The 24,815-nt window shown below is 34.7% G+C and overlaps 1 protein-coding gene across 1 annotated transcript in view; it reads right to left on the reverse strand.

The window, feature by feature from the left end:
• LOC126883599 (uncharacterized) overlaps positions 1-17,624 on the reverse strand; it is a 52,016-nt gene extending 34,392 nt beyond the window's left edge. The window contains exon 1 of the mRNA XM_050649251.1: positions 16,035-17,624. Coding sequence (XP_050505208.1) covers positions 16,035-17,624 — 1,590 coding nt within the window. The remainder of the gene's footprint in view (positions 1-16,034) is intronic.
• Positions 17,625-24,815: the final 7,191 nt, after the last annotated feature.

A 24,815-nucleotide genomic window follows, 5' to 3' on the forward strand; every position in this document is an offset into this window, starting at 1 on the left:
AAACTCGCTGATATTTTCGTGCGTCTAGTTGGCTATTTTACTGAATTAGGTAGATACTATTAACAAATATTTCTATTTTTAAAAAATATAAATGGAATTATTTCATAGTAGTCATAAAATGTTTATTTACAAATTTTAACTGTTACCAATGGTAACAATGGTTACATGGACGCTTCGCCAGTGGTTATATATATAATACCATTCGACATCAAGAAGTTACCACCAAACCGATACCAAAAGCCATAAGTATAATCCAGAATTGTTAGTTTTTGGCAAGAATTTGAATATATTTGTTAATGCACTTAATAAGTCCCATTTTTATTATATTTTTATGAACAATAAACATAATTAGTTAAAAGTATTGTTTTGTTTGATTTTATTCTAAATTTTCAGAGTTCATATCTAAGATTTGGACAAGACGAACACACTCCTTGAGATACTGAGCTAAGCTAAGCGTGTAGCGATGGCTCTCTTGGATGATTGGGGTAATATTTTCGAATATTATTTCAATTAGCTGGGATAGTATATCGCCCTAATTCGTTTCAAGCTGTATACCATCAATCACAAAAATTATATTGAAAAATCCTTTGTTTTATACCTTTTACAAAGAATTTTTCAATGCATTTATAAATGTAACCTTAAATTTAGCAATATTTAATTATATCTATTTGACTTATGGTACTTTAATTACATGATAATAAAATGAGAATCTGCCTCTAAAATACAAATTTATTTAAATGCATGCAAATATCAAACAAAGTTCTGGAATACAGAGGTGGAAACAGAGTAGGTAGAATATATAACGAACTGGTATTATGTCGTATTAATTAACTGTAAATGTTTTAATAAATTGTGTGAATATATTTTATAGTAAAATAGGACATAAATATAGCGATGAGTGCCATAATAACCGGCTAAATAACACAAAAGATGGATAACATAATAATTTGTAAGATAGTACGAGATAAGGCTAGTTCTTATCACGGTTCTTAGACAGTTACTACGGTTGCCTACGAACATTAAGCCCGCGATTACGTCACGAGAGTACAGTAATTTGAATCGTAATATGATTAATCGGTATTTTTATGTCTTTGATGTGTGGAAAATAGTAAAAAAAGTTGTGAAATAAATATGTTTAGTCGATTATAATACCTACTTATGGAAAACTGTTGATATTTAAGTGGTTTTGTAGTTGAAATTAATCTGGACCGGTAGTCCACGTTTATCCAACGGCTAATGCAAGATTTGCGGAAATCTAGGACTTCAATCTCCATTTTAAACTGAAAATGTGTCGCTTATACTGAATTTCCATCAATACTGGCTTAACTAATGAATACATACCGTCCTCTAGTGGTTAGCTAGGATTATGTGAATTAGAATTACTTGTATAATTTATTGTAAGATTTTAAATAATAGGTAATAAATTGGGCCAAACTACAGCCAGTACTTGGCATTCTAAAATTTTATGAACATTATCTTTACGTTAATATGTACATAATAAAATTTTAACATTTTAACCTACCGTATAAATATTCTGGTCGATCGGATAGCTCAGTGCGACTAGCGGCTGACCCACACTTCACAGGCCTTGAGGTATGTGAGTTCAAGCCCAGCCCAGGCCATCGGAAAAACAAAAAGGCTAACGCGCCAGTATAAAATTAGACGCGTGAGACACATGAGAATTGAACTTTTTATAATATGGTTTAGCTTCCCAAATGCTAACACATTTGCACATTACTACGCAATAGTACACATTCAAAAATCAAAGATCATTACCGCTACAAATTTAAAAATAGTATTTTTTATGTCTTCCCACTACAGTCGAAGTAGGCAACCGTAGTAAATGTCTAAGAACCGTGAATTCTTATTCGTTGTGTGCAAGTACCTGGAGGGGATACGAGAAAAGATCGTGCGCGAGTAACGGAAAAATCTTGTAACTTTCTTTAATTCATATTGTCAATTGAAATTGTCATATTGACATATTTCATATTGACATATGTCATTGAAGAGAATGGGATTTCGCAAACGCTGTGTTATAAATTGTAAAAATAAAACAAAAAATTGTCAATTTAAGTTCTATTCGTTTCCAACTTCTAAGCACAAATTATTACAAAGAGAAAGTGGATTCACTACAATGTTTACCTGTTAGTGCGTGTTCTAAAAATATTTTAAATAGAGTTGGTGACGTTGGGTATCCCCGTAGTAATCCTTTTGTTGTTTTGAAGTTAGCAACTACCTTGTTTCCGATTTTTATATTTACTTCATTTCCACTGTATATATGTTGTTGATCGCTTGTGTTAGGTTAGTTGGTATTCCTACTTTAGTCATTGCTTTGTAGAGTTCTTTCCTGGGCACGGTGTCGTATGCCTTCCTAAGGTCTATAAACGCATGTGTACATCTCTGTTCTTAGCTCTTTTCTTCTCTATTGCCTGTTGTATTGTATGGATATGATCTAGACATGATTTCCCTGCTGTGAAACGTGCTTGTTCTCCGATTTTACCTCTATATTTTTCTCTATTTTGTTCCTGAGGATCCTGCCATACAGTTTTCCCATTGTAGCGATGACGCTTATCCCCCTGTAGTTTCCGCATTTTTTTCTGTTGCCTTTTGTGTGTATCGATGTTATGTAGGCTTCCTGCCATTGTTTAGGGATGTCCTCTCCATTTATTGCTCTTTACATAATTCGGCATATCATTCTTCTTATTGTCTCTGTTCCGTATTTGATTAGTTACGCCACAATTCCTCCTGGTCCTTCAGCTTTATTGTTCTACATGGAATTTATTGCTTGTTTCATCTCTTTGTCTGTTATGACTATTTTTTCTTCCTTATTATTTTTTGTTCGTCTCCATCACTGCTGAATTCTGGTCTTTGCTCTATCAGTAGATTTTTATAGTGATTCTACCACTCTTCCTCTTGTATGTATTGTATAAAGGTTTTCTCTTTCCTTTTAGTTCGTAATGATTTCGCAATTTTCCAGGCTTCTCAACTTCTTTTTCCTCCCATATTCTGTTGTATACTTCTACATAACCTTTCCCATTGTTCATTTTTTTTCTTTTGTTGTAATAGCCCTAACTTCTCTGTTCTTATCTCTATATTTACGGAGGCCTTGTGGATCTTTTGTGCTTAGGTATTTATGGTATAGTTCCTTTTTTTATTGTGTTACAGTCGCAGTTTGTTGGCACCGCCTTCGAGGAAACCAGCGCTTAAGAAAAGGGCGAAGGTCCTCGTATGATTTACGTGTTAAAAAGTTTCAGTGTTCAATATCGTTAATATATTTTAATAAGTATATCATAATTATTATATTGAAAGTTTGATGAACCGAGGAGACTAATTGCAGACGCTCTATGAAGATTTATTGAGGATTCTTCGGTAACTACTCAATTTTTATATACTTAGTCATTTTTTTATATGCTGCTTGTACTGTTTTTTTGTAAGGTTATTCTCATTGTTAGATGCAAATTAACTTCTATTTGGATTTTATGTAGATTATTCGATGGTTATTTAAGTTTCCGTCTAGGAAATTACTATATTTTTTTTGGTTATACATAACCAAACATTTGAAGTTCTGAATTAAAATCAGAAATTATTATCTATCATTACTTTTTGAATCTACTTATTCTTTCCTTCTAAGTTGTAAGTTCTTTGTACATCCAATATTTTATAAATTGTCAAATAAATATTCCTGGCCGGCTTCGCATCATTCTGTTAATATACTGTCTGTACTTATAATTATTATATTATGTTAATATAATATTCCTTCGGATAAATATCAGATTTTTCATTTAAATTGTAAGTTTACTTGCTATTATGAAGTCAAGTTCATTATATTGGTTCCATCTTATGACAAGACCAACACACAAGAGTTTTTTCTTACTAATGAAGTAGCTTTTTCACATTCTTCTTTATTCTAAAAAAAAAAACATCCTGACCTTTTTTTCTTCTATGACTTTTCCTACATTATTTCAAGGAAGTAAAACCGGGATTATGTTTAGCCCTTCCATGAAGAATAAATAAGACTCTCACAACACCGAGAGGAACCACCTCCACCCCTTTGAAGTCACAAGAGACAAGCCTAAGGTCTCCAGTCTCTAATATTTATAAGGAAGTTTCTGCACCTCTAGGAGGTCAACTTAGTTGGCAGTTAGCACCACCTTTGTGCTAACTTCACCGATAAGGGTTTTCGGTGTACGCTACGAGGAACACTTTTGGGAGCCATACCGGGTCCAGTGGGTTTGTTTTGGGAACAATATATATTTGTAATGTTGTAGTTATTCGCCGATACCATTTTATACATTTTTATCAATATCCAGAACATTTAACTCATTCACTCACACATACCGTGACTATATTTATTTTGTATTAATTTTTTTTCTCTCTTACTATTATCTACCCATAATTTAATAGCGTTCCCATACCTGTATGACCCTATGTAAAAGAACTCTTTGGCCCAAATAACTCTTTTTTTCCCATACAGTAGTTCCTTACATTTATTGTTTTTTAGTATTATTATTAGGCTTGTTTCTCATTTTTTTCTCTTCATAACTATATATTTTAATATTAATAGCTTGTTTCTTGTAATTTAAATTCAAAATTTTGTTTGCTTAACTTAAATTCATTTGTAATTAAATTAAATTCAATCCCTAATCCCTATCCCCTCAGGATAGCATTTAGTTCCACTTGTTTGTTAAAAAAAACCACTAGTCAGAAAGAAAAAGGATCTTTTGCATCCAGGAGTACGTCGGTTCAATTAGGCTTGTTGCCCGTCCAACTCATTGAGTTATATATATATTGTTTATTTTAGGTAGGTATTTTGATTAGTCGTGTTCCCTGTAGTATTTAACGTTGCTGTACGTATTATAAGCGTACGATTATTTGGTGAAGGTTGTTGTTTAACCTAAATGTAAGTTGTGGGTACGCTCCATATAAGAGCTACGCCAGTATTCATTTAATCATAGTTTTTATATTTATATACAGATAGGTAATTATTAGTGCGGCCGATATGTGAAACAATTGCACATTTAATGATACAAGCATATAATTTTAACCACATATACTACACATATAAAGGTTCAAATTTAGATATGAGGCCATCTCAGATTTTGTCTTTTACAAAAATGGCGGGCGTTCAAAATGGCGGCTATACTTATGTGTTTAATAGTACCATAACTTTTGAACGAAAAGTCCGATTTCAACCAAATTTGGTATATAGGTTTTCTTTTTGATTTACAAGAGGGACATGGTGAACCGGAAGAATCGGTTTACCAGAAGTTGTATTTTTACTGGTTGTTTATGTAAAAATATGTTTTTTTTTTAATTGAAAATAGCGTAAAAATATTTTGTAGAAAATATTTTGAACTTTTTAGTTATGTTAATTATCATTTAATAAATGCATAACGTATCATCACAAGTACCTATGTGTGGCAAATTCGTGCAAACATTGTAAGAATTATTGTGCATTTAATGGTAGAAGCATATAATTTGGACCACATATACTACACACATCAAGCTTCAAATTTAGATATAAGGCCATCTCAGACTTTACCTTTTACAAAAATGGCGGGCATGCAAAATGGCGACTATACATATGTGACTTATAGCACGATAACTTTTGAACGAAAAGTCCGATTTCAAGCAAAGGACATCGCACACATCTTATGGAAAATATAATGTCACTCAAATTCAATAAAATTTATACCAATAGATTCGTTTTAAATTAACGATCAAATCTTATCATTGCGCCAACTCTCTATTTTCAAAAATAAGAGCAGAAATTGATATAAATAAATCTGAAATCAAATGGGTAGGTACATAAGTTAGAGAGAGAAAAAATATTTTAAAATACCCAGATTTTCGGTACTCCATAAATCAGCGGATTAGTTTCACTAATCCGCTTAGACCCAGCGGGATTTAAGCTGTTATGAATAGCACTCAGAGCAATAATGATTGTAAGGCCGATGCCACATTATGCGTTTTGACCGGATGCGGTGAAAACGCATCCGTTTCCAACGCAACCGGACCGGCCTGTCACACTATGCGTTTAGTCTGGTGCAGTTTGTAAGCGCGTACCGATGACTCAAAACGCATCCGTTTCCAACGCAACCGGACCGATCTGTCACACTATGCGTTTTCACCGGATGCGGCGGAAACGCATCCGGTCAAAACGCATAATGTGGCATCGGCCTAAACTAACATTTTATGGACTCCAAAAATGTGATTTCGATAAACTTTAATTGCAATTTGCGCCGTAATTAATCATAATTAAGAGTTGGCGCAATGTTAAGAATTGATCGTTATATTAAAACGAATCTAATCGTATAAATTTTATTGAATTTGAGTGACATTATATTTTCCATAAGATGTGTGCGATGTCCTTTGTTATATAGATTCTTATTTTGATGTGTTAGACCAAGGTCTTGAACCGGAAGAATCGATTTACCAGAAGTTGTGTTTTTCCTGATTTTTATGTAAAAACATGTTGTTTTTTTACCAATTCTTTCACCCTGTACCCTGTTAATTATAATTAACATAACTACAAAGTTCAAAATATTTCCTAAAACATATTCTTACGCTCTTTTCAATAGTGGTATTACCATTTTGAAAAATTAATATATACAGGGTGAAAAAATTGAAAATAAATTATTTACATAATATAAAATAGTTTTACATAAAAAACCAGGAACAACAAAACTTCTGGTAAAACGATTCTTCCAGTTTATGGCATCGATCTTGTAAATCACAAAACGAACCTACGTACCAAATTTGGTTGAAATCTGACTTTTCATTCAAAAGATATCGTGCTATTAGTCATATATGTATAGTCGCCCATTTTGAATGACGGCCATTTTTGTAAAAGGCAAAATCTGAGATGGTCTCATTTTGAACCTTTATTTGTGCAGTATATGTGGACCAAATTATACGCTTGTATCATTAAATGTGCAATTCTTATAATATATTGCACGAATCTGCCGCATTATGTTTACAATTGTCATTTTATAGTCACATGTTTTCACTTATCGAAACTCAGAGGTTGTGAAAAATCTATGCAGTTATATTTAATAAATATTTATTTGTTTTGTATATCAATTATTTTTTTTCCTCCATTATTTTTGAATTTACTGATTTAATATATTTAATATTTCAGAGCAGTCCACGGTACCTGGAAGCTTGGTCCCTCCCAACTTCTGGCGCCCGCAAATTAGTCTATTTTTTTTATATCCTATATTCTGTTTTTATTATATTATTATATTGATTGTATATAGTTTGTGAGCATCTATTTTTATCTTCATATTTCCCTTTCTAGCCATGATCCCTATCTATCTTGATCTACTCTCTTCGACAGGCATGAAAATTGGCCGTATCCATCCTTGAGTGTCAAGTTATCGTTCACTTGCATATCGAGCTAGCCTAACTCCCTTCAGTTTGCATCTATCTATTCATACTCTTATTATCAGTTTATCTCACTCCCTTCATCTTATCATTTTCATTCCCCATACAAATACTACTGCAAAGTAGTATTTTTTTACACGGTCGCGAAATAAATCCTTTTTCCCCATCCTAAAATAGGTTTTACTTTTTTTTTTTTAATTTAAATACTTTTATACAATTTATATATATATATATATATATATATATATATATATATACTCACATAATATACCTATATTATATACAAAATTTATTTCGCCGAAGCGATGTCGGTCACGATGATGTTCGCGATATAAATCCTTTTTCCCCATCCTAAAATAAGTTTTACATTTATTTTAAATTTAAATACTTCTATACAATTTATATATACATACACATAATATATAGCATAAGCGATGACGGTCGCGAATTCAATGATTTTTTCCCTATCCAAAAATCGCACAACGTCGCTAAAGAATTTTTCACTTCAAAAAGATGTCAAAAATTTAAACAACATATTTTATTTCAATATAAAATAATTTCAGCAGCGTGTGGAAGCATTAATTGTTTTAAATGATAAATCAAACATCACTAAATCACTAATTTTGAGATATATAAACTAAATATTATTGAGTTATCATCCAGTCCTGAGCTGTGTATAGAGAACTTAAAATCGATTTCATTTCACCTTAACAAACAGACACCAACTACGTAATAAGCCAATAAAAATGTATCAAACTCAAATCAAAATGTAGAAAGATGTATAGAATAACATTATATATAGAGCCGGAGGTGATCATACTCGCCATTGAAATTCATATAGAATTGAAAAACCTTTATAATTGAAAAGCCGGTTTCATTTCTAATTTTCTTTTCGTGACATTTAAACTTTTTTATAAAATTGTTTTTCTACAACCGCGTGTTAAAAATGCAATTTTTAGCACTCCATACGAGCGTTAAAAATGCTACTTTAAGGCACTAGTGCTTTAAAATATTTTTTCTACGAGCGTGCAAAAATGTCTACTTTCGCGCACGCATTTTAGTTTAGAAAGTTTCACTTTTCCGCACGCGTGTAACTTTTCCGCACGTGTGTTACTTTTCCGCACGCGGTTTTTACTTTTCCGCACGCTTGTTAATTTAGATATGTTAATATGGCCTTAAAGTAATTATAATACATGCAATAAACTAATATTTAGATATTATTTAATAATTTATTTCAAATATATCTTATTGTGTTCCTGTTTTAATAAAATTAACGCGACAATTCGATGAAATAAAATTATTTTGACATAATATTCGAAAGTCAAATCAGTAGACAATAACAGTCGTTTTGAATCATCGTCATGGAAACCAAGATCGTCGTCATGCTAACTAATTATATTGAAAGTTTGGTTTTGACAACCTTGTCAAAGAATTAATTTGTGTATGTATTTTCATATTAACTAAATTAATTGATTAAGATTTGGTAATTTTTAAAGACTTTAGAAAAAATATTGTTCCTAACTCTTGCAGAAAGTCTCTTTTCCGCACTCGACTGCTGGCCGAACTCACTCTTCGCGTCGTTCGGCAAACTGCAGTCGCGTACGGAAAAGAATGACATTCTGCACTTGTTAGGAAAATAACTATTTAAGGCACTGCAGTTCGTATTGACCTTATAGGCCAGGCAATTTTGATGTAATGTCAAAAAAATATAAAAATGGAATGTCAGTCAAGTTCAAGTAAAAGTTTTTGTAGATATTGTCCTGTAATTACGTTTGTAGAAAAAATATTGTATGATATGCGTGTTAAAAAGTATATTTTTAAGGCACTCATGTGAATTGCCGAACTCGCTATCGCTCATTCTGCAAACTTTCACATGCGTGCCTTAAACGTGTACTTTTAACACTTATATCATAAATAACTATTTAATGATTTGATTGTTTGTTTCGTTTACTGTAACAATTTTTTTTGATGCAGCTATTTTAAAAAATAATATAGCTAAACTAATAATTATTTAAAATAATTCCACCAACTGTTAACAGACATTGAATATACAGAATTTGTCATGCATACACCAAAATAGCTAACTAAATATTTATCTCTATATTTTCTACATATTTTATCAAAAATTTTTCTCCACTGATTCCGGGTAAATCTTTTCAAATTTAAGTGTGCGTTATTTTTCATTCTGGTAAACTTTATGTGACAGAGTAATTTTTAATATAAAAATGCTTTTATTTTTTTGCATACAGAAATGGTCACATCAACCTCTGAGCTTATAATTTACTTAAGGTGATAGGCGCAAACTTTCGGCTCCAATGCTATTTAAATATATTCATTATTTTAGAATCCTGAAAAAACTAACAAATATTTTTTTAAAAGTTCAAACGCAGAATGAAAGACATTATTACCGATGGTCGAAAGTCCCTGAAAACTTCTATAATATTTATTTTGATAAGCTACAGGGATGAAAAAAAAAAGGAAAAATTTAGTGTGATATTCATTTTTAAATATCTTAGTCAATAGAAAAATTTTTTGATTCTAAAAGACTTTCGGCCCTTGGTAATAATTTAGTCTTTCATTCTGCGTTTAAAGTTCAACAATATTTATTAGTTTTTCAGGATTCGAAAAAAAGGATACATTTAAATAGCATTGGAGCCGAAATTTTGAACCTTAATATAATTTGCCAAATTTTGTTATGTAGATTAATGTATTTAAGGAATTTTACGAAATGTCCATTTTTAACAGTTATATTCTCCAAAATTTTACTTGTTGGTACTCTACACTTGTTGCTGAATACTCTACAAGTACATTACATGTTGGAACACATACAACACCAAGTGGAATATTACAGTCATCACATAAAGTGGAATTATTAGTGTGGTCAAGTATATATCCGTGGGTAATATAAGTGGGGTATGTGGGTATGTCCTAGACAAAGTCGGGTAACAACGACCTAATGAGCTGTGTTGGAAATTTTATATTTCCACGGATTTACAAAATATTTTCAATTCGGAAATTTTGAAATTGAAAGTGGAATCATGAAAATGATTCCACTGGTCTTGTCACAAATATTCGACCTTTACTTTAACAAATGATTTTGAATCATTAAGTACTACATTTTAGTACATTCTTTCACGGTTTTTGCTCTAAATTTTAAAGAACCGCTTGGATTGACATGAAATTTGGCATACTTATAGCCTACATGTCAAAGAAAAAAAGTGATATTGTGCCGATGTGTGCTTTTGCCCTGGGGGTGACTTTCACCCCCTTTTGGGGGTGAAAAAATATATGTCCAAAATAAGTCCGGAAATGGGTAAACTGACTAATTTTAAGTAACTTTTGTTCCATAGAGCTTTTTTGCCAAGTAAACACTTTTCGAGTTATTTGCGAGTCAATATGTTCATTTTTCAACAAAATAACCACATTTCTAGACGGTTTTTCGCAAATAACTCAAAAAGTAAGTATGTTGTCGAAAAAAACTTTCTTAGCAAAAATATAACCTATAAAAAAGTAAAAAAAATGGTATACGCGTTAGGTCTCTGGATCTCGTAGAACCAGAGTTATAGCCAATGAAAAATAGATTCATCTTCACCAAATTTCAAATAGAATATTTCGACATGAAATAACCAAAAAATTAAGCACTTTTTGGGGAAAACCCGTCGTAACTTTTTTAAAGTGTTTAAAAAAAGCTTTATTTCTGTTTTTACAAAAAGTTTCTGGCATTAAATTTAAGCAAGTTACGCTCAAAACAAAGTTGGTCCCTTTTGTTTTGGCAAAAAAAAAATCGGGAAGACCACCATCTAATTAGCAACTTAAATGAAATTAATCGTTACCGCTCCACAAATTATTTTACTTATGTTGTGTTTATATGATCTGTAAGTTTCATTGATTCAAAGTGCTTATTTTTGAAAAAATTTGGTTTCAAAGTAAAATTTTTAAAAATTTTAATTTTGAAAAATGTGCTTTTTTTCAAAATAACTTAAAAATTGTTAGAGATACCAAAAATCTTGAAAAACAAAAAAAGTCGGCATTGCTTTTCTGAATATCATGTATTTTTCTGTTTTTCTGTTAGACAAAAATTGATTAAGATTTGGTGTTTCAAATTTTGCATACATTCATGATTAATGACTCGTTCAACCCCTTTTAACTACATCTTTTTCAATAATAAGGACTTTGAACCGATGAAACTTACAGATCATATAAACAATACATGCACCAGTCAAGAAATTTGTGAAGTCGTAGCGATTAAGTTCATTTAAGATACTAATTAGGGGGTGAATTTTTCGATTTTTTTACCAAAACAAAAAGGGACTAACTTTATTTTGAGCGTAACTTGTTTACTTTTGATGCTAGAAATTTTTTCTATAAAACAAAAATGAAGCTTTTTTTAAATACTTTAAATAAGTTGTAATGAGTTTTCACCGAAATGTGCTTCATTTTTGGTTATTTCACGTTAAAATATTCCATTTGGAATTTGACGAATATGAACCTATTTTTAATAAGCTATAACTCTGCTTCTGCCAGGTATAGAAACGTGATATATACACCATTTTTTTAAATTTTTTCCAGGCTATATTTTTGATAAGAATGTTTTTTCGACAAAATACTTACTATTTGAGTTATTTGAGAAAAACCGTCTAAAAGCGTGGTTATTTTGTTGAAAAAATGAACATATTCACTGTAGCTGACGCTTGAAGTGTTCTGTATTTACTGAATAATTATTGAAAAACACTATACATGCTAATGTATTTATTGCTATAGTGACAAAATTGTATGTAGTGTACTACCATGAAGACGAATGAGTACTGGTCTTTCCCCTCAGTCGGGGTGATGATCGCACGCATCCACGATGCGCTCTGACTCAAATTAAAATTGGGGGTGAGTGGCGCGTACATGCCCCCCGCCTTGAAATACATTTCAAATATGTCAACACAAATTATGCAAGTACATATACAACATGAATGAAGGAAATACATATAAATAAGATAAAATACATAAATGAGATAAAAAAAAATGGTTATGAGAATAACGCAAAGTGTTCAATATAAGTGAAAACTTAAATGTTCGGTAGTGAAAATAACGAAAGTCTTCAATATAAGTAAGCTTAAATGTTCGGTAGTGGTGAAATGTTCTTAACCGCGCGTTTGTATTCGCCGCTAGCTGTTTTCACTGACACTACGCGAGTCACACCATCTTGTCCTGGATGAATGGCAGTCACACGGCCTAATGGCCAACACAGAGGTGGAAACCGCATGTCCTTGATTAAAACTAATTGTTCTATTTGTATGTTAGGTCAAGGGTCAGAAAACCATTTCTGACGTTGCTGCAACTCTCCCATGTATTCTTTGGACCAGCGATGCCATAGGTGCTGGTGCATCATCTGAAGATGTTGATAACGAGACAATCGGTTTGTAGATACGTCCGTCAGGTCTGGTTCAGGCAATGCAGTGAATGGTCTGCCGATGATAAAATGAGCTGGTGTAATGGAATTTAAATCATTGGGATTGGAGCTAAGAGGTGAGAGTGGTAGGGAATTTAATACTGACTCTACTTGAATTAAAAGTGTTTGAAATTCCTCAAAAGTGAGTATGTTGTTTTTCATTGTTCGGCGTAAAGGCACTTTCATTGATTTTACGCCCGCCTCCCAAATTCCCCCGAAATGTGGAGAATTTGCCGGAATGAATTTCCAAACTATTTGATCGTTAGCGCAGAATGAAGCTAGCTCAGCCTCATTATTGAGTAAAAAATTTGAAATTGCATCCAACTCACTCTTGGCTCCTGTGAAATTAGTGCCATTATCCGAAAATAATTGCAAGGGCCAGCCTCTTCTAGCTATAAAGCGCTTGAGGCAGGCAATGAATGCTTCGGAAGTAAGACTTGTGGCTATCTCCAGATGAATAGCCTTGGTTGTAAGGCATATAAAGAGGCAAACCCAAGCCTTAAACGTCTTGCACCCCCGATCCTTCCTATCCTTTAGGAGAAAAGGGCCCAGCGTAATCCACGCCAGTTGAATGGAAGGGAAACGTTTGAGTAACCCGCTCCTTGGGAAGATCACCTATTATAGGGGTTTGAAAAGAGGGATTTGCCCTGAAACATGTTATGCAACTATGCACTGTTTTGCGAGCAATGTTGCGGCCGGAAATGGGCCAAAACCTGTCCCTAACAGAAGAAAGTAAATGGTTGGGACCTGAATGAAGAAGCCTTTTATGTTCATCAATGAAAAGTAATTTTGTAAAATGCGAATCTTTGGGAAGTAGAATAGGATGGCGTTTTTCGAATGACCATGAGGCATGTTTGAGTCTACCTCCAACTCGCAAAATACCCATGTCGTCCAAAAACGGCGAAAGAAACTTAAGAGTACCCTTTTTTATTCGGCATGATTCTCTCAACAATTTTATTTCTGAACTGAAATATTCAGCTTGAATTATCTTTGAAAGAATGTTCAACGCATTTGACAGTTCTTCACTGCTCAATGGCCCATGGCACTTATCGTTACCTGGTTTGAGGTTATGAATAAAACGCAAACAAAATGCCATAGAGCGATGAAGTCTTGAGAAATTTGAAAATCGTTCAATATCTATTATTGCAGTACCTCTTATTGTAGTTTGTAGCACTTGAGGGGTTTTTATTTCAGGAAGTTCCGTTTCCTTGAAAACGGAAGCAATGGGCCAATTCACTGAGGGAAGAGAAAGCCAGTCTGGACCATACCACCATAAAGAAGATGCAAATAATGAAGTTGGAGTGACACCTCGTGACAATAGATCTGCAGGGTTCGAAGATGAATTGACGTGGTACCAATTTTCACATGAAGTTTTGCTCTGAATTTCAGATATCCTGTTTGCAACAAATGTTTTTAGTGAAGAAGAGGATATGTTTATCCAGCCCAAGACTATTGTACAATCCGTCCAATGAAATATGCCACTGAAAGATATGGTGAGCGCCCTCTGAATATGATGGGACAATTTGGCGGCTACAAGAGTACCGCACAATTCCAATCGAGGAATTGTAAGAGCCTTGATTGGACTCACCTTGGATTTGGCACAAAGTAGATGAACATAAACATTGCCTTGAATGTCAATTGTGCGAATGTATGCGCAGGCACCATAAGCCTTCTCACTTGCATCGCAAAAAGTGTGGAGTTCAGTTACAACAGGGTTGTTACATCTTATATGTCTAGGAATCTTAAAGGTATTAATATGATTGAGCTCATCACGAAGATTTACCCACACTGTGTGGATATATGCTGGGACGGACTCATCCCAAGATAACCGTTCCGTCCATAGTTTTTGAAGAAAAATTTTTGCTATTATGACACAAGGACTTAGTAAACCTAATGGATCAAAGATCTGTGAGACACTGGATAAAATTAGGCGTTTTGTAACGGTTTGGGAAGAGTTGCCTAATAAAACCTCTGAATTGTAGGTTAGGACATCTGACGAAGATGACCAAAATATGCCCAATGTTTTTGTATTTTCCTTGGAACCTACGTTCAATGTGTGTAATTGCACATTGGAATCTGAAATATGTTTAAGGGCTTGAGGTTCGTTAGATATCCACTTCCGTAATTCGAAACAACCTTGTTTGAGGATTGAAGATACATCTTTGCAAATATTGGACAGGTCTGTTAATGAATCAGAGCCCGTGAGTAGATCGTCTACATAGAAGTCGTTTTGGATGACCTTGGAAGGGACTGGATATGAATTCATATTTTCTAAAGCCAATTGAAAAATGGATCTTATGGCTAGATATGACGCTTAAGATGTGCCATACGTAACCGTATTTAATTGAAATTCCAAAAGAGGATCTGAAGGTTTTTCTCTCCACAGAATTTGTTGAAGATTTCTTTGTGGAGGATGAATTGAAACTTGCCGATACATTTTGCATATATCAGCTGAAATGACATATGTATGTTGCCTGAAACGAAGTAAGATGTGAAAGAGATCATTTTGAATGGTTGGTCCTACCATTTGTATATCATTTAAGGACCAGCCTGAAGATGAAGAACAAGAACCATCGAATACAACCCGTAATTTGGTTGTAAGTGAATCTGCCTTTAATACGCCATGATGTGACAAAAAGAACTGTGTTGTATTATTCGACGGGTCTACCTTGGACATGTGCCCTAACTCTTTATACTCTCTCATGAATGAAGTGTATAACTCTCGAAGCTGTGCATTCCGCTGAAGTTTACGTTCTAGACCATGAAACCTTTTAAGTGCAATAGATCTTGAGTCACCTAGTCTAGAAATAGGTTCTTTCAAGGGTATTGAGACCACGAATCGACCTTCGTTGTCTCTGTAGTGTGTAGAAGTAAACATATCTTCACAAGATTTCTCTTCTGGAGACTGAATTAAGTCAGAACACTCCTCTATTTCCCAAAAGCGAGCAAGCTGACTTTGTATGTTTAAGTTTTGTGAATAACTTGGAGAAGAACTGGGTCGGTCTGAAAAAAGGGGCTTTGAAAGTGGACCACTAACTATCCAACCGAACTTAGTTTTATGAAGAAACGGACCTGAAGGTTTAAGACGAATCTGTCCTATGCATAATGTTTCCCAAAACAACTCAGCACCTATGAGAAGATCAATTTGCTTGGGAATGTGAAAATCAGGATCTGCTAATTTATGACATGTAGGTATCGAAAGAGATACTGGATCAATAGGAGCTTCGGGTACAACATCGCATATTTCTGGAGCTACCAAACAGACTAAAGGAGCAGTAAATGGAGTGTTTTTAGACACAATTTGAATTTGACAAACAGCCTGAATTTTGGATTCCACCTTGAATGCCCCTGAAATCGTAATATTTGTAGGCTTTCTGGGTAGTGCAAGTTTATGGCATAAATGTGAACTAATGAAATTAGACTGGCTCCCTGGATCTAAAAGTGCTCTGCAATCATGACGATTTCCCTTTGAATCAACTACCTCTAACAAGACAGTGGATAGAAGTACCTGTTTTGAACTTAAATTAAATGTAAATAGAGACTGTTGCGTATTGGTGTTAGATGTAGAAGGTTCGGAAACGTGCAACAGAGAATGATGCTTACCAGTACAATTTTTGCAATGACCAAAGTTACAATTGTTTACTTGATGCCCCCGATTTAGACAGTTAACGCACAAATTGGATTTTTTGACTAAATCGGTTCGTTCAGGCACAGACAACCTTAGAAACTTTGTACATGTATACATTTTGTGATTTGGAGCATCGCATGATGCACAAGTACGATTTGAGATGTGATAACTTCTCTGAACATGAGAATTAGATCTATTACTAGACTCTGCTGGTGGTTTAGAAGTTTGTCCCTTTACGTTTTGGCTTGAATTTGCCTCTGTAGGTTTTTCCTCCATTCTTTTGAGCATTTTTGACTTTTGTTTCAAAAATGTGAGAAAAGCTTCCAACTTAAGAGTATCATTCATGAGATCCTTTGATTCCCATTCTCTAATTGTCACTGGATCAAGTTTAGTGAATACCAAATATATAATTAAAGTATTCCATGATTCTGTAGGCTGTCCTAATGACTTTAAAGACCTTAAGTGCATCCTCACATGATCTACCAAGTGGCTTAAACTCTTTGAAGATTCCTTTTTTACAGGATGAATATCGAATAAGGCCTTGGTATGTACATGCAACAATGTCCTCTTTTCAGTATATTGGTCACACAATAAATCCCAAGCTATCGGAAAATTGTCATGTGTGACCTGGATATTGGCGATAACTTCAAATGCTTCACCCTTCAAAGCTCTCTTTAGATAGTGAAATTTCTGTACATTACTAATGGAAAGGTTGCTATTTATCAAGCTATCAAAGCTATCGCGAAACTGGAGCCATTCACCTGCCTCTCCTGAATATATTGGCAGATTTAGGGCCGGTAATCGTACTTCTGATGAGCTAGGGAATCTGCTATTTTCTGGATTGGAAACCGAAGCTGAACCTACATTATCTGTACTATTTTCCTTGTCAAGACCTTGCGCTTTTGAAATAATTGAATAAAAGTCGTTTTCAAATGCCTTGCGCTTGTCATACTCGCCTTGTAAGTCTTCTTCTTTCACCGAGCATTCAATGCCTACCTGAAGCTCCGAAAATTCCGCGAGTAGACTTTCAATATCCGAAAGTCTGTTTTTTAAGACTCTATCGTCTATTGAATCGATTTGTGTCATGCATTTTTCAACGTATATCTGAAAATTTGCTAGTCGCGCTTCTAAGCTACCTCGCTTGACACGTAATGTTTTTAAATGTTCCATTTTATTTATTAACAAAACAAAAACAACAAGATTTATTTAAAAGTGCAAATAGAATTTAACTAAAATAAAACCGAATACTAAATATGACTGTACTATATAAATATGCGATATAATGATATTGTGTAATAATGTTTATAATATAATAAATATTATATTTAATAATATATGTCATATTATTATTTAATAGATAAGTATAGCGTAAGATAAATAAAATGAAATATGTAATTGAATTAAAATTAAAACATGTTAAAATGTCTTTAAATTGCTTTCATTGAATAATTGAAAAATGGTATAGGAAAACGGTAAATAAGGATTATATTATTAGCTCTGAATATTTGTATAATAGGTACCTGACCAGAGAATCTTTGTCTGTTCTCGCCTTCTCGCCTCGATGTGGTCGTTGCGACCGGCCAGTTGAAGAATCGAAGAATCCTACCATGCAGATGAATGATGAATCGTTTGATGGCTGCGTCTAGAGCGCGCGCTTTTTCGGCTTGGCGTCACTTAACGAAACACAATGCTTTTAAATGAACTAATCTTATTTATTATTAATTGAACTGTAGATCTGGTTTATTACGAAGGACCAAAATTGTAGCTGACGCTTGAAGTGTTCTATATTTACTGAATAATTATTGAAAAACACTATACATGCTAATGTATTTATTGCTATAGTGACAAAATTGTATGTAGTGTACTACCCTGAAGACGAATGAGTACTGGTCTTTCCCCTCAGTCGGGGTGATGATCGCACGCATCCACGATGCGCTCTGACTCAAATTAAAATTGGGGGTGAGTAGCGCGTACATTCACTGCCAAATAACTCGAAAAGTATTGACTTAGTGAAAAAACGCTATAGAACAAAAGTTACTTAAAATTAGCCAGTTTATCCATTTCCTGACTTACTTTGGACGAATATTTTTTCATCCATAAGAGGGAGTGAAAACCACCCCCAGGGCAAAAGCACATATCGGCACAATATCACTTTTTTTCTTTGACATGTTAGCTATGTGTGTGCCAAATTTCATGTTAATCTAAGCGGTTCTTTAAAATTTAGAGGTTTTGCGATATCTTACCGTTAAAGAACGGACTATTTATATAGAGCACTAAGATTGGCCTTAACTCCGAAAAAATAAAATGACAAGACAGATCTTAATAATTCTTTTTTCATTCGATTAGGGAATGCGCCAGGAAACTTTGTGACCCATAGCCATGAGATAATATTAAAAAATTGCATTTTTGCATACAAAAAATGCATTCTTAAAATGCATCTCAAACAGACAATAAAAAAATCAGAACTCAATTTCGGCAATGAAGTTCAATTTTGTTACTCAGGGGTTTTTGGGGCTGCTGAAAACGAATATGACGTTGGAAGTGATCTCCGAAGTACCTGGTGCCCCGGATATCTATTGTTTACCTCGTCTTCTGGAGTTTTCGGCAAATTCATCGTACCATCGATTTTATAATGATTCATCAATGGTACCTATAGAATTTATAGCGCCAAATTAAAAAAAAATGTGTTATTTTTCAAAGATATCAAATGAAACTCCATGACGTAGAGGTTGCTCAGAAAAAAACTCCAGGAGACGAGATAAATAGTAGGTACTCAGTCACCAGGTACTCCAGAGATCACTTCCGATGTCATATTCACCTTCAGCGACCCCAAAAATCCCCGAGTAATGATTTTTGACAAATTTTTTAATGAATTTGCCGAAAACTCCAGAATACGAAGTAAACAGTAGGTACCCTGGGGACCAGGTATTCCGCAGATCACTTCCGATGTCCAATTCGTCGTCAGCGGCCCCAAAAACCCCTGAGTGATGATTTTTGACTAGTTTTTTAATGAATTTGCCGAAAACTCCAGAAGACGAGGTTAACAGTAGGTACCCTGGGCACTAGGTACTCCGGAGATGACTTCCGATGTCATATTCGTCATCAGCTACCCCAAAAACCACCGAGTAACAAAATTGAACTCATTTCTGCCGATAATTGGCGAGTTCTGAATTTTTTTTGTTTGTTTGAGATGCACTTTAAGAATGCATTTTTTGTATGCACAAACGCAGTTTTTCAATATTATCTTATGGCTATGGGTCACAAAGTTTCCTTACTCATTCACGAACGGAATGCAAAAAGAATTATTAAGATCTGTCTTGTCGTTTTTTTTTTCGGAAGTTTAGTGCTTTATCGACTACTATGTGTGAAGTAACCCATAGAAATTGAACAGTATGGATGTTGTTTTGTGTGATGGCTTTTTTGGAACATACTCATACGCTAAACTCATGGAAATTAGAAAGTGTCTCGACAGGAAACACTAATTAACACAAGAGTAACACTAATCGATCCTTTCTTTCAGAAAACAGAAGCAGTCAACTCAAGAGTAAAGGGCTGATAATCAAAAGGCAACATCCTCTTAAAAGGAGGACTGTCCGAGACGACAAACCACTAGCAGAAGACCTACGCGTAAGATGACATACGCCAATTTCTTAGGGCTAAAAAGTATATTAAAAAATAGAATCGACAAACTTTTCTTTTTAAGTTTAAGAAGCAAAACTAAGACAGAGAAAGACCTCATGAGCCATACCGCACTAAAGCCGAAGACGGAAGTCTAGGCATAATTCTCATCTATGCTCTTTGATAATGAAAATTCTCCTTCTCCTTCTCCTACTCCTTCGCCTTCTCCTTCTTCTTATCCTTCTCCACTCCTTCTCCTGCACCTTGTCTTTGTCCTCCCCCTTTCCCTTCTCCTTCTCCTTCTTATTCTCCTTCTCTTTCTCCTTCTCCTTCTCTTTCTCCTTCTCATTCTTCTTCTTATTCTTCTTCTTTTCTTCAGTTTGTTTACATCCACTCCTGCAAAAAGGTCTCTCCATGAGTTCTCCACTCTTCTCTGTTTTGTGCTATTTGGTATCAGTTTCTCCCCACTTTTGCTTTGATGTCGTCTAGCCTTCGTTTTTGCCGTTTTGCTTCGTTTAGCCGAAGACGGAAATCTAGGCATAATTCTCATCTACGCTCTTTGATAATGAAAATTTTCCTTCTCCTTCTCATTCTCCTTTTTCTTCTCCTTCTTCTCCTTCTTCTCCTCCTCCTTCTCCTTCTTCTTCTCCTTCTCCTTCTCCTTCTCCTTCTCCTTTTCCTTCTCATTATCCTTCTCCTTCTCCTACCCCTTATCCTTCTCCTTCTCCTTCTACTTCACCGTGTCCTTGTTCTTGTCCTTGTCCTTGTCTTTGTGTTTGTCCTTCTCATTCTCCTTCTCCTTCTCCTTCTCCTTCTCCTTCTCCTTCTCCTTCTCCTTCTCCTTCTCCTTCTCCTTCTCCTTCTCCTTCTCCTTCTCCTTCTCCTTCTCCTTCTCCTTCTCCTTCTCCTTCTCCTTCTCCTTCTCCTTCTCCTTCTCCTTCTCCTTCTCCTACTTCTTTTCCTTCTCCTTCTTCTTGTCCTTGTCCTTGTCCTTGTCCTTGTCTTTGTCCTTGTCCTTCTCCTTCTCCTTCTCCTTCTTCTTCTCCTTCTCCTTCTCCTTCTCTTTCTCCTTCTCCTTCTCTTTCTCCTTCTCATTTTCTTCTTCTTCTTCTTTTTCTTCAGTTTATTACATCCACTCCTGGACAAAGGTCTCTCCATGAGTTCTCCACTCTTCTCTGTTTTGTGCTATTTGGTGTCAGTTTTTCCCCACTTTTGCTTTGATGTCGTCTAGACATCGTTTTTGTGGTCTTCTTCTACGACTGTAGTCGCGTGATCTCCAATGCACAATGTTTCTTGTCCACCTTTCGTTGCTTTGCCGTGCCAACTGTTCTACCTAGTTTTATTTCATTTGCGCAATTCTTCCAATTATATCTTCCACCTTCGTCCTGCTTCGCATGTACTCATTTTGTATAAACATATAGAGATACTCCTAATATACCTCGTTTGATTGCCGTTTATATTGTTTTTAATCTATTGGCTGATAACTCTGTAAGTGTAACGGTCTCCGTTCCATAGGTCATAACTCGTAGAATACAACTGTTGAATACCCATTTATTTAGATTTATTAGTATATTTTTGTTTTTCAATACAACATTGAGTTTTCCTAATGCTGTCCAAGTCATTCGGGTTCTTCTAGTTATATCTGCCGTTTGTTTCTGTTTGCCTAGTTTTATCGTGCGCCCTAGGTATATATTATTAGGTATATGTACTCTTCGACAATTTAGATCTCACTTCTAAGTCGATTGTGATATTTTGATTTGTCATCACTTTTGTTTTATTTAAATTCATTTTTAAACCGATTTTTTCAGATTCTATTTTAAGCTCCTTTAGCATGTAGATTAGGTCCTTTGTATTGTTGCTTATGAATACTGTCATTGACAAATCGTAGATAACCTAAAAAAAAACGCCATAGATTTTTTAATTCCGCGTTGTTCCCAATTTAACTTCTTGAACACATCTTCTAATGCAATAGTGTGAACAGCTGTAGCGCAGCGGCATGATACTGGCCTCATAAGCCTGGGTCCGGGTTCAAGCCCCAGCACAGACAATCCATTTTCATTTCCCAAAATGATACGAGCTTTTCACCGTGCCTCGAAGAGTACGTTAAGCCGTCGGTCCCCCTGGGCTAGTGTACATCGACACTAGTTACTTGAAACAGGGTTAAAGATGTAAATGGCGCTGGAGCCTGTCCGAAAGGATCTCCCCGGCAAAAATGATATACGATATTAGTATTATTATTATTATAATGCAATAGTAAATAATTTTGGAGAGATAGTGTCTCCCTGTCTAATTTCTCTCTACATTCTTATTTTGCTTGTTGTTAGACTGTTTGCTGGTTCTGTTCCATTTATTTGCATAGTTGCATTGCTGTATATGTATTTTAGGAGTAAGTATTATTCTATACCTGTAATCAATCCTTGCGTTATTTATTCCTTCTAATACAGCCCAGGGTTGTATGGAATCGAATGCCTTATTGTAATCCGCAAATGAAAAATGAAGAGGTTCATTGTATTCATTACACTTATGTATTATGTTTTATAACATTAAAAGACATTAAAAGACATCAAAGAACTCCTACAATAGACACAAACAAGCTTAAATAACAAAATATAAAAGAATGCCTCCAACAAAAAACTTAATATTAGCTGTAGCAAACTAAACATAACCACCAATGATATTGACGAGCACTGGGATCGACTAAAACATTGCCTACTAGAACCGTGCAAAGAAATACTGAAGACTTCTACAAAAAGAAATGAAGAATGGATGAATGACGAGATACTCAATATGATGGAACAACGGAGACAATATAAGAACAAAGATAACAATAAATACATGGAGATTAACCACCAGATAAGAAGGATGATAAAGCAGGCAAAAGAAAAACACTTTGAAGAGAAATGCAAAGGGATCGAGGACCTTCGAAAAAGATACAATCTATTTAATCTACACAAGAAAGTAAAAGTAATGGCAGGGCTAAGAAAACAAAATCTGACTGGTGCACTTCTGGATAGATACGGGATTACTATAACACAGACCGATGAGAAAGTACAACGCTGGGCAGAATACATAGATGAACTGTTCGATGATGAAAGAGGAGACTTGGAAAACATAGAACTTACTTCAGAAGAAATAGGTCCAGATATCACAAAAGAAGAAATAGCACACGCATTAAAAACAATGAAGAACGGAAAAAGCCCTGGGCCTGACATGCTTCCTATCGAATTAATAAAAATTATAGATGAACAGCACATTGATGTTCTAATTATACTTTTGAACCAATGGTTAACGTCGATCTTTGTTTGTCTCCCCAAAAAGAAAAACGCAAGAGAATGCGCCGATTACCGCACCATCAGCTTGATGTCCCATGTGCTGAAGTTGCTACTGAAAGTCATCAATAACCGAATATATCATAAACTGGACATAGATGTTAATGATACACAATTTGAGTTTCGCAAAGGCCTAGGAACCCTTTTCTCATTTAATATCCTAATACAAAGGTGCTTAGACGTCAATTAAGATATATATGTCTGTTTTATTGACTATAATAAAGCCTTCGATAAAGTACGACATGAACAATCAATGAATGTCCTGAAATTAAAAAAAGATAGACTACAATGACCTCAGGATCATATCTAATTTGTACTATAAGCAGCGAGCAAAAGTACGTGTTAACGAACAGTTGTCAGAGGAAATTGAAATTAGACGTGGGGTGAGACAGGGATGCGTACTGTCGCCAGTTCTCTTTAATGCCTACTCGGAAGAGATCCTAAAACAAGTTCTTGAGGGTGAAACAGCTGAAATAAATGTGAACGGAGTTCCCATTAACAACATTAGATATGCGGATGACACTGTCATCTTAGCCGAAAATATTGAAAATCTTCAGAGACTAGTTAACAGAATAGCGACATATAGCCAAGAATACGGTCTAAAAATGAACATCAAGAAAATAAATTTATGAGAATATCTAAAACTCAAAGAAATAACGAGTATCTCCTCATAAACGGAACCAACGTCGAACGAATAGACCAATATGCATATCTTGGAACAATGATCCACTCCACAAATGATTACTTCCTGGAGATTAAAATTAGAATTCAAAAGGCTAGAGCGAATTTTAACAAAATGAGAAAAGTGCTTTGCACAAGAGATCTAAGGTTAGAGCTAAGAGTAAGGTTGGCTAGGTGCTACGTTTTCTCGACTTTGTTTTACGGAATGGAAGCTTGGACCTTAAATGCGGCATCAATGAAAAAACTGGAATCATTCGAGATGTGGGTATATAGAAGAATTCTAAAAATATCGTGGACAGAACACGTCACAAACAAAGAGGTTTTGAGAAAGATGAATAAAGAAATGGAAGTCTTAAATACAATCAAAACCAGAAAATTGGAATATCTGGGACATATTACTGTGGAGAGAAGTACAACTTGCTCCAACACATTATCCAGGGAAAGATTCAAGGAAAAAGAAGCATAGGAAGACGCAGAATATCGTGGCTGTGCAACCTGAGAGAACGGTACGGATGTACATCAGACGAACTTTTCAGAGCAGCCGTCTCCAAAGTCCGAATAGCTATGATGATTGCCGACCTCCGTCGCGGAGATGGAACTTGATGAAGAAGATTATGTTTTATGACCTTTACGGAATCCCGTCTGTTCAACAGGCTGGTAACTATCGAATTTATTTGATAGTCTGTTGGTAATAATTCTTGTTTTCATTTAATTTTGAAAAAATGTGAAAACT

The sequence above is a fragment of the Diabrotica virgifera genome, chromosome 4 (assembly GCF_917563875.1).
Source record: "Diabrotica virgifera virgifera chromosome 4, PGI_DIABVI_V3a".
In the NCBI taxonomy this organism is placed as follows: domain Eukaryota; kingdom Metazoa; phylum Arthropoda; class Insecta; order Coleoptera; family Chrysomelidae; genus Diabrotica; species Diabrotica virgifera.